At 41.1% G+C, this 15,106-nt stretch overlaps 1 protein-coding gene across 1 annotated transcript; it reads right to left on the reverse strand.

The window, feature by feature from the left end:
- Positions 1 to 1,706: 1,706 nt before the first annotated feature.
- On the reverse strand, positions 1,707 to 13,552 carry ano10b (anoctamin 10b). Its single transcript, XM_073472499.1, has 16 exons — positions 13,457 to 13,552; positions 13,276 to 13,344; positions 11,942 to 12,210; positions 9,494 to 9,667; positions 8,367 to 8,504; positions 7,678 to 7,794; positions 7,395 to 7,511; positions 6,920 to 7,258; positions 6,491 to 6,673; positions 6,206 to 6,261; positions 6,038 to 6,112; positions 5,023 to 5,187; positions 4,752 to 4,943; positions 4,515 to 4,652; positions 4,313 to 4,429; positions 1,707 to 4,224 (listed from the first exon to the last, which is right to left on the reverse strand). The coding sequence occupies exons 3-16, from the start codon at positions 12,201 to 12,203 to the stop codon at positions 4,201 to 4,203; spliced, it is 2,097 nt and encodes a 698-aa protein (XP_073328600.1). The 5' UTR covers positions 12,204 to 12,210; positions 13,276 to 13,344; positions 13,457 to 13,552; the 3' UTR covers positions 1,707 to 4,200.
- Between the last annotated feature and the right edge of the window lie 1,554 nt (positions 13,553 to 15,106).

A 15,106-nucleotide genomic window follows, 5' to 3' on the forward strand; every position in this document is an offset into this window, starting at 1 on the left:
GTGTGTGGTGTGTTGATTTCTGTATATGTACACATATGTGTGTGTGTAGGTGTGTGTATACATGTATATACAATTGCATACATTCATACATACACATGACACATGATGAACTTTCAAATAAAAAAGCAACCCCCATTTAATGTTGTTATTCGCCTGTTTTATATTTTCAATGTTTACTTCAACGCCATGAATGACAAAAAAAAAATGCCTTTCAAGCCACATTCTTGGAATTTTGTGTGATTTGGTGCCCCCCACAGTTTGTGAGTGAAACACCACTGTCAAATACAAATCCCAGGTCTGTAACAATTTGTTAGACATAATGTAGGTTCTAACTACAGAACAAAACTCATTTCATCATAACAATGTTATATGTCGAAAACTTGTATCTTGAAGTAAACATGTATGTAACACTGTGATCCTACCCTCTCACTGAAGTTACAGTTGTGCAGAAACAAGTGACAGAGACACCATTCACCCTATTACAAGACACTGTACCATCAACATGAAACTAATGTTAACAGAACTAATTTCAACTTTTTTCCTTGCCCCACATTCAGGGAAACATGTATTTGCCAGTGATTATCCATAATCAACATTATTGAGAGTTATGGGTATGGGATATTACCCATAATTAGTTACACCGATAATTAGTTACAATTAATTACACCGAAACACGTTGAGTTTAAAACAGTATGTAGACTCAAAGGTCTGGAAGTTCCTTTGAATTTTCTAGAAACATTCCACAAAATATCTATATTATTTGGAAACAATTACAGGAGGAAAATGTCGGAAGAAGAACACGTGGAATAAAGAAGGTGTTAGCTCTGGTTCTGCTCTATTGATTTTGATCATTGGGTGACATCACTGGAGGCAGTTTATCAGATTACATGCAGCTTCTTCTGGAGCCACAAAAAGCTTTACACTACTTTTTTCACATAAGCAGTAGAACTCCCCAAGACCTGTAAACACACTTTAAAGTATAAAACTGGTGGAGTAACCTTTTAATTTCCTTAGCCCACAGGACTTTAGGCATTGCTACTCTGATATATGATGATAAGCCAAATGTTCATGTGAGGACTAACAAAATGTGTTACTTAACTTACTAACACAGTGTGGAACAGAGAACTGTAACAAACTATAATACAACTAATAGTACAATAGCTCAAGTAAAAGCAGAGAAGCTATTATCAGCTAAATGTGCTTATTTACTGTCAGTATTGTAAGAGTTATATTATTAGATAATTATGAGAAATGGCATTTTAACACATGAGCAGCACTTTGATGGTATTAATTGAGTGGTTTCATCTATAACAATTATATTCTAACCTCATCGTGCTGTATGTTTTGTATGTAAAATCTTTACCAGTGAAGTAAAAGGCTGCATTTGTTTTGTTCAACCAGCAGGGGAGAATTAGCCAAGGCCAAGAAAAACACATCCTCACAAATAATTGAAAATAAATGTAAATGTTTGGCATTTTTGCTTGAAAATGTACTGAATAGTTCATCTATTATCAAAGAAAAAAATGCTGAGACATTTTCTGTTGATTGAGGAATTTGTTAATCAACTAATCATGTTAGTTCTAGTAAATTTACTAGTGACTGTAGCTGTTAAATAAATGTGGTGGTCAAAAGTACAATACTGTAAGACAGTAGGTGATTTCTTTCACCTATTAACTTTTTTATAAAGTGGAGACACAACAACCAACCAGCTTCCTTCTGTGTGTTTATTGTAGGACAACCAGCAAACATCATCACCTGTTTCTGACCTGAAATTCTGCTCAAGAGATTGTCTCAAAGCTTATCTTCACTAACTTCAAAACAGGGCAAACACACACACACACACACACACACACACAGGTTTATGATTAGTGTCAGGAGTGCACACATACAGCTGCAGTCGCTTGAGGAAGTCTCAGCATCCATCTGCATCTTTACTGAAGCAGTCCTGCAGCTAGCAGGGCTTTGTAAGGAGCATGTGGAGTTAAATGTTGTAAGTATGTAAGTGTAGAGTGCCTCCTGGTGGCTGGAAAGAATACTAATGCCTAAAAAACAATAAATTATTCAGTATGAGCAATACACCACCTTAAAGCAGAAGAAATGGTGGACTTCCCCCGTGCATTCATCTGCACATTAACTATATTAGGTCAAATCTGCCCGCAGTGCAGAGTAAACAGTGAAATAACACTTACAGTATGTAAAGTATCAGACTACAAGGTGAACTAGTTGCAGCACAGTGAAGTCAAGCAGTCACTCTTGAAGGCACACAACAGTTAAACATGTGAGTAAAGACTGAAATCCATCCATAAAAAAATAATACATTTCTATTAGCAAAGCACATCGAGGTTCTTTCACAACACTTTCACTGCAAATCAAATCCTGGCACAAAGTTTAATGCACTCATCGGATGTTACATGGTCCTGTAGCCATGCTGGGATTATTTAAGGTGCGGACAGTATCATCAAGGGAGGGTAGTGCAATACTTTATACTCACTGCTAAACCTGAAGCTGTTTTCACTGCCAATACTGACTGAGCACAAAAGTCACTTGGCATCAGTTTAAGTTAGAGGGTTACAATCCAGGCCATGTTGTCTTCATCTGATCGAGCCACAGACAAAAGTAATGACATTCTGAAATTAAAGCTGCAATAATTACATTTTTGGCAGCACAACAAGCTCTAAACACACTATTATCTCCTTATTAAGTTGATGTGGCTAACTTGTCAGCAAACAGTTACTTGTTTACACATCCAGCAGAATCTATTAACTAGACCTCGAGCCTTGCTTCCAATTTTGCCCAGTGGTCACTGGTGGTATTGTAGCTAAAAATGAACCACAATTATATAAGAGATGTCTGGAAAACTGTTCACAGGCCACTTCAAACCGTTAAAACGATCAATTATGACTATATTGTAAACGTTTGACCCATGGAGGTTTTTATATTTGTAAAACTTTCCTTAAGCCGAGGAAAGGGATTTAAAAAGCTGTGACATCATTGGAACAGGACGTCTATGGGCCAGAAATGAAACTCTACTACACATATTCAGTGGTCCGCATAGTCAGAGGGTAAATGTGAAAGCTGGAAACCTGCATATGCACTAGGCAATTCTCATTGGAGTGAATAAATGACAGTATCTGGTTCTGTTAGAAATCTATGGCAGACACGGATCAGCATTAACATTGATCTGGAGTAATGTTTCTGACCTCCTGAACAAATCTGCAGTAAGTCCAATATTCACTCTCCTTTTAGCTTTTTCAGTCTCTACTGAGTTGTGAGGGAAATATAGGGTTCTTTAGCTGCTAAATGCTCCACTGTGTTCACCAGCTAGCCGTTAACCTAGTCTGTCTGCTGTTTGGTGCTGAGCAGGTATGGTACCGTGGGTTTATCAGACCTTTATAAGTTACTGTAAGTTGTGGGCCAAAAATGAGCTAAAAGCTCTGTAGAGCTGAGGGAAAATGCACTGCTGGTGGTGCTTCTTTTCTCTCTCTGTTACTACTCGTACTTTTTCACATAAAATTATCATTAAAGCTTCTTTAAAAGACCGACTTTCATCTATATTTCTGCCTTTTTGTCTTATGCTAACCACTCCAATAATGACACTGTCCTCCTGAACACACACTGTAGCTTATCAGGTAATAGCACTGAGCAAAAACACACCTGAAAGATTCCCACTCCAGAGAAAAAAATGGAACAATTTGTCAAGCCTTTTCTCTCTGTTTGACCCTGCCAGTGACATCAAATACTCTGCCCCATCTGTCCCTTACTACTGTCAATATTGACTGTACATACCGTAGCCATAGCGATCGTACAAGAGCTCTAAACCAACCCTGTGAAAATCTCCTTTACCATCAGCTCTTTAAAGGGCATCTGTACACATAACCAAGACATCCAATAGCTGTCTCATATTTGAGAAAAAAAAACAACAATTTAGCTGCTGTTCAAATTGCACTTGCAGTATACATGTGACATGAGTGGGTTTTCAAAGTGCGTACATTGCAGAAGCACCGTGTTGATTAGTGAGAGCAGCTGAAACACTTATACAGGTGGAGCATTGTGGGCACAGCGGTATGCATTGTGGGCCCTGATGGAGAGCCGAGACTGTTCTCCTGTCTGGGCCCACACAACACCGAGGTTGGTATCTTCTGGTTGCAGCAGCTCAGCACAGGATAACATTAAGCACCACCCCAACACTTTGAAACGCAATCAGGAGTCTTCAGACTGCACCCTCTAGAAGGAAAGAAAGAGAAGTTGTCACACTCGTAAAGAAGAACCACAATGCTAAAAATGCTAAATAATGAAATGCATGGTGGTTAACCTGCTCTCTCAAGGCCTGCATGGATGTGTATTCAATATGCTCTCTCTTTTTACGGATCCAGTCCGGTTCATCTGGGATCACTACCGCAAGAACCACCTTAACCACGATGAGCACATGCTGCGAAAACACAGAGGTATCGATGTCAGGCGAACACACGTGTGTGTGATTTTTTTTTACGTGACTTCTCCATCCTCCTTCTTACCTCCATCAAAACAGCCAACATCAGAATGTTTGTGCTGCTCATCTCACGCTCCTGGAACAACTTTTGTAACCATGGTGACAGCAGCAGCAGCCAGCAGTTGGACACGACGGAGACGAAACTCAGGACTTCGAACGCAATCTGAAACACAAGACAATGGCATTGACTGTTGGCTCATAAGTGGTTGAGTGTGACACATCGGCTGTCTCTCTTCTATTGTGCGTTGTGTTCTCGGCTGACCTGCCACACGCCCATGTTAGCCACAGGAGGGGTGAAGGGTTTGCGGAACAGTTTGCAGATCTTGTAGGCGTCCGATCGGATCTCCGTTAGGTTATTGATGAGCAGCAGCACGGCCGTCAGAGGATACACGCAGGAGAAAAGACTCAAATACCCAAACTGCACCAGGAGCTCGATGTATTCTGCAAACAGGCCCTGTGACAAAACAAGAAGCTGTGTAACTCACTGCCACAGTTTATTCTAACCCCTGTTTCATTATGAACCTTTTACTCACAGGGAAAGCAGGCAGGGTGCTTTGGTTCCTGAATTTGTCCTCCTCAGGGTCGTCTTCACTCTCTGTCCTATGGGGGGCGCTGATGAACCGGTCCACCAGGAAGGGTATGACCACCTCTGTCACCTGGTTAATCAGCTGGGTCACTATCAGCAAAGACGCTAGACGCTTTAGACAAAGAGAGTATGTGAATTAATTGTCGCTCAGGAAGCCATTATTTTTTATTTTGTTCACTGATTATGTTTGGTCGTACTCAAACTTTCTGAGTACACCTTTTCATGGCATTCTGACTTGTCAAAGCAGGAAAAGTACAGGTGAACTGCATGCTCACTCACTGACATGACTTCATGGAATGGAGCCATCGTTAACATTATTGATCACACCTGTGCTTTTCCCGCTTTGACAAGTTAAAATGTCTGCCTCAGGAAGCCTGCATCTCAAATGAGTCTGATGCTGTGCTCACTGAGAGCTCACAGCTGGTTGTAGAAACAACTGAGCAATGAAAGCTTTGAAGGCGGGATGGGATCTTCTTACATAAATGGCTAGCTGCCTCGCATCTATAAAAAGTGTGAACAACATTGACACAGCCATACAAGTTGCTGTTAGTCAAATTATAGAAATGATTACCCTTAAATCAACAAGTTTCTTTGATTTATGTAAAAAAAAATGATGTGGGCGGGGCAGAGACATGTCACTTTATAACTTTGTGCTGATTGGTCAGACAGGAATATGGCGATGAAGTCATCAGGGTCACCTCAGCCTGTGTTTAGAACAATAGATTTAGGAGTTTGACATGAGCAGGGAGGGTCTAATGAAAGGTGCTATTGCATTGTGGGAATTGTAGGATAAAGCATTTCTGGCTCCTGACCCATATTAGACATAAAGATAAGGATATCTTGGATTTATACCTCTGTTTTTTAAATCTGTCTCACATATTACCATATCAGGCGAGTACCTGCTCGAAGACACAACACTTTACAGAGACGAGTTAGTTACATTAGTGGAGTTCAGCTGTTACCTTTCGAAGCAAAGGCACATCCTGCTTGAAGAAGGCGATGTGGAAGAGCACTGCAAAGTAGTTGAAGAAGGTGAACTGGGGAAAGAGAGAAAAGAGTCTGATCAAAGAGCCTGCTGGGTAAAAATACGATGTAAGAGCTATTGGTTGGAGAAGAAAGGAGGTACTAACCACCAAGACTTTGGCTGTCAGGTGGTTCTGAAAGGCAGACTCCTCTCTGTGGTTCTCTAAAGTGTAACATAAGGCATTATGAACTTTGCATAACCAGATCAGCTGAATGACTGTTTTCCATGTTCTTTTCCATCTTTGTGTCACTATCTCCATCCCATTCCCTGATTGCATCTTTGCCACAAATTCTTCAATGCTTACATCATCAGTTTGAGATAAATATTGCTACTATATTCATAAATTCATTAATGTTTATACTCCCCATTGCATCCCCTCCGTCTCACTCACCATATTCAGTCAGAGACTGTGCCACCATCTTGTAAACAGTTGCTAGCACGTTTGTGTAGACGATGTGAAGCACTGAGGGCATGTAGAGCAAAGTCTGAGACAGCAGAGAGTCCCAGTCTTTGTGGAGCTCTTGGACCTGGGCCTCCCCCCAGTAGAAACACAGCATACCCAGTACCACCAACCCTGCAGGAGGAGACGTGACAAGGCAGGAGATGTGAGTACAGAAGCAGGGCTCAGGAGAGGTTTTGCACTTTCAAAGAGCAGAGCGTACTTTTCTGTGCTTTCATGTTTCACCACTTTAACCTCGGTTGACATTTACTAGATGCTTTCCTTTGGAAAACAATACTTCTTTTACTTGGGAATCAAACTAAGCAACTAATAAATATTATCTTTCTGATCAATTCATTCAGCTAAAATTAAGAATTGTACCTAGAAACAGTCCCACCACTGGGACAGACGCAAGAGCCATACGCAGGTCCCTCTGCCATTCAGGAAAGAGCGGCTCCACACGACCTGTCACAGGGTTGACCCCGAGGTCGCCGTGGAAGCCAGGCCGGGGCTCTGCAAAGCGCTCGGCGAGGTGCAGGGTCCCCCAGCGATAGGACAGGGAAGAGCTCCGACGCTTCCACAGCTCGATAAACACGGTGGACCAGATCATGCTGAACAACGCCTGGATCATGTGACCGCCGACAGTTTGTGCCGAGTCATCTTCAACACTTGTGGCTCCTGACCCTGAGACGGACTCCCCCATCTCCTTCTCAACCTCACCTGTGACATGTGAGAAGAACCATTCTAACCATTCTAATGGTACATTTATATAAATGTATGTTTTGGAGTGTTAATATTTCATGAATGCCACACAAGTAATCATGAACATAAATGAATGAACAATCCACAGACCTACCTGAGAAGTAGGTGATGGACAGGCCCAGTATGGCTGGTGGGAGCAGAGACCAGGTGTAGAAATCCAGGAAGCTGAAGTAGAATGCCACAGAGCTTCCAAAGTACCCATTGACTGAATCTGTATAGAGCAGCACACAGAGGTGTCAGTTTTTGGTTGTCTTATAGGCAGAAAATAGAAGCCGTCACCCATATGGCCATATTGTGAACTCAAACTCCTCTCAGCATGAAAAACTGAGACCATGTTTGCATCAGTTTATGTGTGTGTCTGTTGCATTTCCACCCACCCAGCGGCTGAGCCAGCTGATTCCCAGAGTACCAGGCTTCACTGAGATCCTTCAGTTTGTCCGGGTTGTGGAGCGGAAACGTGTCCACAATAACACCAGCTGACCCCAGCTTCTGCCCTGCAACAACACTCAGTTTTACACACATGACAATCAAAGCTTCACGAGGACACAAAGCACCTTGGGAAGATGGGTGACAGTTTTCCAAGTAAGCAACAACCTATTCACATATATACAGTTACACACACACACACATACATTATACGCCACATACACTGCGGGTGATGCTGACTGAGGCAATTTGTTGATCGAATGCGAGGAGAGAAGAACAGCTGAGGTCAGCAAGACATAGATTCACACAGTACAGCTGGTTACAGGCTGAATGTGGGGGCAGCAGGCAACAACTATTATTTACAACATGATGTTCAATATGTCTGAAAAACACATAACAGATGATGAGATTACTCTAAACACAGTACATGAGCTGGATGGAAATCTATAACATGACAAGAAGCGTGCACTGCACAAGATGTCTTAGTGGTGGTGATCTTCAGTGATTTCTTCTTCTACTACTATAACTACTATAAAATTAAATCCTCACTAGTAGATAATAAATAAGAAAGTACAGATATGTTTTCAGTGTGTGCATCCTGTCTCTCCACGCTGCTGTGAACACAACTGAGAGCACTCACAGATGTTGTCTCGGTGTTGCAGTGTGTAGCTGTCGGACAGGCCGGGTATTCTCAGGTCTCTCTGAGCCCGCAGGCCGTCCAGCTCATACTTGATTATGTACTGCCGCTCTGCCAGGGTCAGGAACACCTCCATGTTGTCTGTCACACACATGAATAGACACAGATACACAGAAAAAGCCAGTGTTGTGTGAATACACACATGCACAAGAATGAAAAAATACAGCTGTGCTAGCAGCTCTATCAGGCTGTACTGTAATGCTAACATCTGCATGTACTAAATGCTAACAAGCTTACTATACTATATGACTCGTTTATATTATACATTCTACCATGTTACCATGGTAATGAGCACTACAACGCACAGCTGAGACTGATGTATCGGAATGTAATGTATGGGTACAATAGATTTGTGTGCAAGGATGTATGTCCACAATAACACCCATCTGACACTGAGGTGTATGTCATCGCCGTCCTGTATCTCCAAAATATCTCATTTTATTTATGAGCTAGCTTTGTGACTACACTGCAAAAACTCTAACTCTTACCAAGTGTAATAATCAGACACAGTCACATAGAAAGTAGCATTCCAGTGAGATAAATGGGACTCGTTTTTAGAAACATTTTCTTTTTTTTTTCTTTCTATCACAAGCAAGAAACTTATTTTGAATTTGCATTCCTTCTAGTGAATGTCTTGCATTTCTCAGATAATCCAATTGCTTTTCACAGTAAGTGTTTTATTTATTTTAAGAAGAGGGGGAATATTGTCAGCCTATGCAGAAGTACTTACTCCTTCATATAATCGGAAATATTCAAATCACCAAATTTGGGCATACAGGGTTGTCAGTGGACAGGTGCAATGCGGCTTGAACGGACAAGCAATGGAAAAACACAACACATCTGAACTTTGTATCGTACACACCTGCCAGGCGTTCTGTGTGTGACGAAAGCGTTAGTTTTATGGCCTTGCAAACGGATAACTGATATCTGAGCACCTGGTAAATTCAAATTAAATATTACCTACTTGATTCTCTTTGTGTTGTGAATAACTAACCCACATACCCTTGCCCATGTTATGCTTTAACATTTACAGTGTGCTCATGACTGCATTCAAAGCTCCACTGGTGTACCTGAATCTTTAAAGTTGTCTCTGTCATTGTAGGAGAAGGCTTCCATGTCTCTGGTCTTGTAAGTCTTACATAGTCCCAACTCTTCAGTGGCTCTGAGTAACGTACAGCGTGGGGCAGAGACCACGATGATGTCACCACTGGCCTCCTCGCCAGGGTGGGCCAGTAATGCAGCACCTGGTGGGAGACAGTGGAGCAAAGATGGAGTAGAAACTTTAAACACTGAGCTGGTTGCATACCTTACACAGAGAGGAATGTTTCTTCACTAGTTTACTAGATTTATTACCCAAACAAACAGGAAGTGGAAGAGATCTGAGCAAGATTTTGTTGAGAAATGAGTTCCGTCTCAGCTAGATTGATCTTTATGTGCTGATGTAACATTCAGCAAGACAGAATGAGGTTAATGTCTTTATCTGTTTATTAGACAAAAGAAGGAACACAGAGGAAAGGAACACAGATGTGGAGTGTACAGTAGGGTCAAAATCCATGATATCTAATGCAAAAGCTAAAAAGATGGAATAAACGCGCACTAAACAAATCCAAGAGGTAAGACGAGAAGGGGAAGTGCAGATTGTGGTGCTCCAGTGGTGTTGATTAAAGAAAAAGATAGAGATAAAGACAGGAGAGTAATAATTTCTGTTGGGTTGAGTAAGTGTTTTGGGACTAGACAAAGCTGTGCATATGTTCAAGATAAGTGAAGCTTTCCCTTAAGTTGCTGTAAAGGAATGATTCCAGTAATATAATCTGTCATGCTAACTTAGCGAGCTTTGTTAGGTTGCCCCGGAAGTAAATAGCTAAAATGGCGACTGTATGGGCCGAGTTTATGTTTTTAAGTTTACGATTGTTTTCATCTCTGGGCAAAGAGATTGAAATAATTGATGTAACATTGATGTTTTTTGGAAAGCTTAAAGGTCCTCTCTGAAAGAAAAGTAGATTTTTGAGTCTCATTCCCAACTTGGCTTTAACAGCTCATCAAATACTGACGCTTTAGAATGGCAGGTCAGGTTTGCTGCCATCCCTGAGCGTCAGTATTTGACAAGTTGGAGATGAGACTTAAACATTTTTTTTTTTTACAAGTAGGACCTTTGAATAGGCTTGCACAGCTTGTCCTTATATGTGTTGTTTTGCTGGACTCACTTTTCCCAAATCTCTACAACAACAGATATGGTGAGAGCAGAGTTAACATGACACAGTGAGAAAAGCCACAATTGTAAGAAAATGACCCAGGTTGAAAAATACAGATACTTTCCTTAGAATTGTTGTTTAATCACCTTAAACAGTACATAATGTTCCTCTTTGTATTCATATAATGATTAGTGAGATATTAAAAGCCCAGACTGCATGTTTTTGTGGCCATAGCCTTTAAAGCACTGAATGGTTTCGGGCCAAAATACATTTCTGATCTGCTGCTACGTTATGAACCATCCAGACCTCTGAGGTCGTCTGGTACAGGTCTGCTTTCAGTCCCTAGAGTCAAAACTAAACATGGAGAAGCAGTGTTCAGTTATTATGCACCACATATCTGGAACAAATTCCCAGAAAACTGCAGGTCCGCTCCAACTCTCAGCTCTTTTAAATCAAGGCTGAAGACCTTTCTGTTTGCCACTGCCTTTCACTGAAGCAATTTCAAGGCTTCAAACTGCACTGTGACTTTTATTTTCTAGTCTTGTCTCTTTTAAACCTATTGTAGTTTAGATTACTTTCCTATTTCTCAACTTGTTTAAATGTTTTGTGTCCTGATGTGTTCCTGCTTGTTTTTAATGTATTGAAATGTATTTTTTATGCCCCTGTAAAGCACTTTGAGTTGCCTTGTGTCTGAATTGTGCTATACAAATAAACGTGCCTTGTCATTACATCAAATACAAATATTCTAGACTCTCATTCATCAGTTACACAAATTTCCCAAAATAATTCAGCCTCACATATTTGACGTCTTTGGAAACTTTGTGATCTCTACTACAATTTAAGTTTAATGGCGTTTAACATTTTCGGCAGCACAGTAAGCCTATAGTTTTAATGGCTGCTTTAATAGATTATTAAACAAATAATCTAAGAAATTTCCTTCAAGGAGAGACTGTCAGATCTAGGCTGCTCCTCCAGATCTCCTCAGAGAGCACAATGAAGTGAAACAAAATAGCAATTAACTCCCATTATTACCCTATTATGCTAAAAAGAAATTGCCTATTCACACATGAATAAAGTAGTTTGAATATGAAATTAGATTACATTTTCATAGGAATCATTCACCTTTATTATCTGCATTGCTGGCATGTAAATGCAAATGTTAAAGAGCGAGAGAGCTTCCAGGAATGGCTCTCCTGTTCAGTAGACCTCCATAATGAGAGAAAAGGCTCATAAATGTTTGATCTGCATGTTTTTCTTTGCAAGGTCAATGCAGACAGTGTGCTCTACAGGGCTCTCTCCCATCATCACTGACATTCAAGCCCTCACCTCCATCTTTCTGAGGCGCTCCAATCAGTCTGATGAGCCACCTTTTCGTCTCGGGGCGAACTTTCTCCCCGAGCTTCACCAGAACCAACGGCTCGACGCGCTCAGATACACAGCAGGGGCAACTAACTTTAGTCCAGCCTGGTCCAAGAGTGGTAGTGCTCAGTTTGGTCAGGCTCTTCTCTGCTGGAGTCTTATCCTCCAGCAGCTGGGCTGTTTCACTGCTGCTGACATCGCCACCTTCATCACCATCTGCCTTACTCATGGTGAGACTGAGAAGAAATGTTAACAAAACAGGTTTAGTTAAGATGCTCACATCATCCTCGTCAACAGGACAGCCAGGTAGAGAACCACTCATGGTTTGATGAGACTGTAAAGAGTTGTGAGGTCTTGTCCTCTTTTAGCCATGATAGTATCATGGCTCAATCATGGCCAATGTTAGTATGCTAAACTAAGATTAAGAATGCTAAACTAAGATGGTGTCCAATCAGTATTATATCCTCTCAACATTAGCATGTTAGCATTTAGCTCTGTGCCTACGTACTGTCTCACAGAATCACTTCTATGGTTGCAGACTGCTGCAAAATTATGGTACACTATAAAAAAAGATGAAAATGTTCATAAGATTTTGAGACACTCAAACTGGGCAGGGTGGAGGGCAGTTCACTGTCAGAACTTGACTTTAATCATTTTATAAGAAGATTAAAAGTCATGAAGCTATGAAAAACAGTTTTGTTAGCAGGACACCAGAACTTCCTGTTAATGACTCTGCTCAGTGCCTTGTAGGGTCCTTTCTGATGTGCTGCATAGACTCACAACATTTACATGTATGAGTGCAGTCATATATTGACAGTTATGATTTTAATTTTTCCTTACTGCATTTGCATTACCACATATTACATTAAACAGCATTAAACTGTTTATGAATCTCTTAGATTTGCATTTACTGAAGGTGCAATTTATCTGCAAAGTGTACAAAGTGTGTCCTTCTGACTATTACTGTAATTTCAGCTACTGTAGCAAGCTACTGTAGCAAGTAGCTACACTGTAGTAAGTTGTGCTGAATGTTTCAGTTTCTCTTCAGGAAACAGCGGTTTCTTTGGCACTTAGAGCCAATAAAAGAACTTCCTCTGTTTTGACAGCATGATAACTGAGCTTGAAGCTACACTTACATGCACACAAACTCATGGAAGACAGGATGAGACTGAGAGAGACACTGGAACACAGGACTGAAGTGGTGCCGTCCCTCCTAATGTGACTGAGTTATGTTTAAACAGACAGGGACAGTAAGAGAGAGAGACACACTAAAAGAAAGGATGAGTCAGGAAATACAACACCTGTCAGAACGTTGATGATGAGGCTCTGTCCAGTCCTACAGCAGGCCCACACCCCCTCCAAACTCCTGTCTGAACACACACACACACACACACACACACGAGCATGAACACAACAACATCTATTCAGATTTCCTGAAAAGAAACCAGGAACAACACACTCTCACTCTTTGCGTGTACTCACCCAGCCTCGGTTTGTGATTCCTCCCAGCCTTCTGTCTATGTATATGTCTGTGTGTATGTAAGTGTGTGTGTGTGTGTGTGTATGACAGGAATGCGGAGGAACTTCCCAGGACTGCAGGGTGTGGAGAGCTGTTTGGTTTATATTCAGGCTCCTCCCTCCTGCCTGCTCTCTGCTTTATGCAGCTGCAGCTCAGGGTCCTGCTGCTCCACCCGCCTCTGCTGCTGCCATGTGTTAACTGTGTTAAAAACACACACACACACCTGAAGAAGCTCCAGGGCAACTGCAGTTTGGTTTAAAACTTCATACAATCTGCTGCTTTAAAAACATGTCAGGTAAACCAGATTAGAGCCCTGTTGAACTTTACTATACAACAAACAATGAAGCAAATCCAATGTCTGACACTTGGACAGCATTACACTGTACCATGTCCTCAAATATATATTTAAAATATATCCATACTAAAGTAGGAAAAAAGTAAAATCACTCTTTGAATAAGCTGCTCACACGTCATAGACATGCTCTGTGGCATGATAGGTTAACAGAGAAACCTCTCCTGGTATTAACTGGTCACAAGCAGATGAGTCAACAGCCACACCAGCAGTACTGTGAAACTTCTCACTTAGGAACAGCAGGTCTTTGGGCTAAATGCTAACAACAGCATGCTAATACACTCACAGTACTTACATGCCATCATTTAGCAGGTAATTCAAGTTAGCATCTTAAGTTAGCATGTTAGCATGCCAACATTTGCTTATGTGTACAAAACACAAAGCACAACTGAGGCTGTCAACTATAATATTTTGCAGAAATGAAATCAACTAAAGTATCTGACAAAGTCCAGTGTTGACCTGGTCGTAGTCATTAGGATTCATTCTGGATATCTCATACTCAATTTCATGGCCATCCGTTAGAACAAAAATGTCCATCTCATGGTTGAGCTGGAGGGGAAGTCTGATGATCGCTAAGGTCAGTATCTATGTCATCCTCTGGGGACCAGGAATGTCTTTGAAAATTTCCATCGAGATCCACAATCTGTCCAGTACTGGACTGATCAACTAACTGACATACCACCAATGCTATCCTTGAATGGGAAAAAGTATTCAGTGTAAGATACAAAATGGAGCCCTCTGAAAACTCAAAGGTTTCAATTGCTTAAAGCTCCAATTAGTAAGATAGTTGATTTTTGAGTCTTATTTCCAACTCGTCAAATACTGAAGCTTTGGTTTCGTAGGTCGGATTGGTCAATATTTCACAAGTTGGGAATGAGACTCAAAAAATCAAGCATCTTACAAGTAGGAGCTTTAAGTATATTTTCATTGTGGCACCTTTCAAACTATTCTGAATGGATACATCTTTAGCCCTATACATAATTTCAGTGTAGTTTCATACGGCAATGTCCAATATTGTCATCCAGACTGAAACACCTCAACAACTATTTGATGGATGTCCGTGACATTTGGACATTCATGTCCCACTCGAGATGGACAGTAGTCATGTTGGTGATCCCTTAATTTTCCACACAGAGCACTCATCAGATCAAAATTTAAGATTTAACTTTTGTTTATGAGCAATACCTGCAAAACTGACATGACATTACTGTCAGCCTCAGCTGTATTGTGGGCTAAGTGCTAGTTAGCAAGTGCTAACATG

This window comes from Pagrus major, chromosome 8, assembly GCF_040436345.1.
Source record: "Pagrus major chromosome 8, Pma_NU_1.0".
NCBI classification, from domain to species: domain Eukaryota; kingdom Metazoa; phylum Chordata; class Actinopteri; order Spariformes; family Sparidae; genus Pagrus; species Pagrus major.

Coding starts and splice junctions, on each gene's coding strand:
- ano10b (XM_073472499.1), bottom strand. CDS start 12,203: ATGAGTAAGGCAGATGGTGATGAAGGTGGCGATGTCAGCAGCAGTGAA. Junction 8,505..9,493: donor AGACAACTTTAAAGATTCAG/GTACACCAGTGG, acceptor TGTGTGTGACAG/ACAACATGGAGGTGTTCCTG. Junction 6,113..6,205: donor TGACAGCCAAAGTCTTGGTG/GTTAGTACCTCC, acceptor CTCTTTCCCCAG/TTCACCTTCTTCAACTACTT.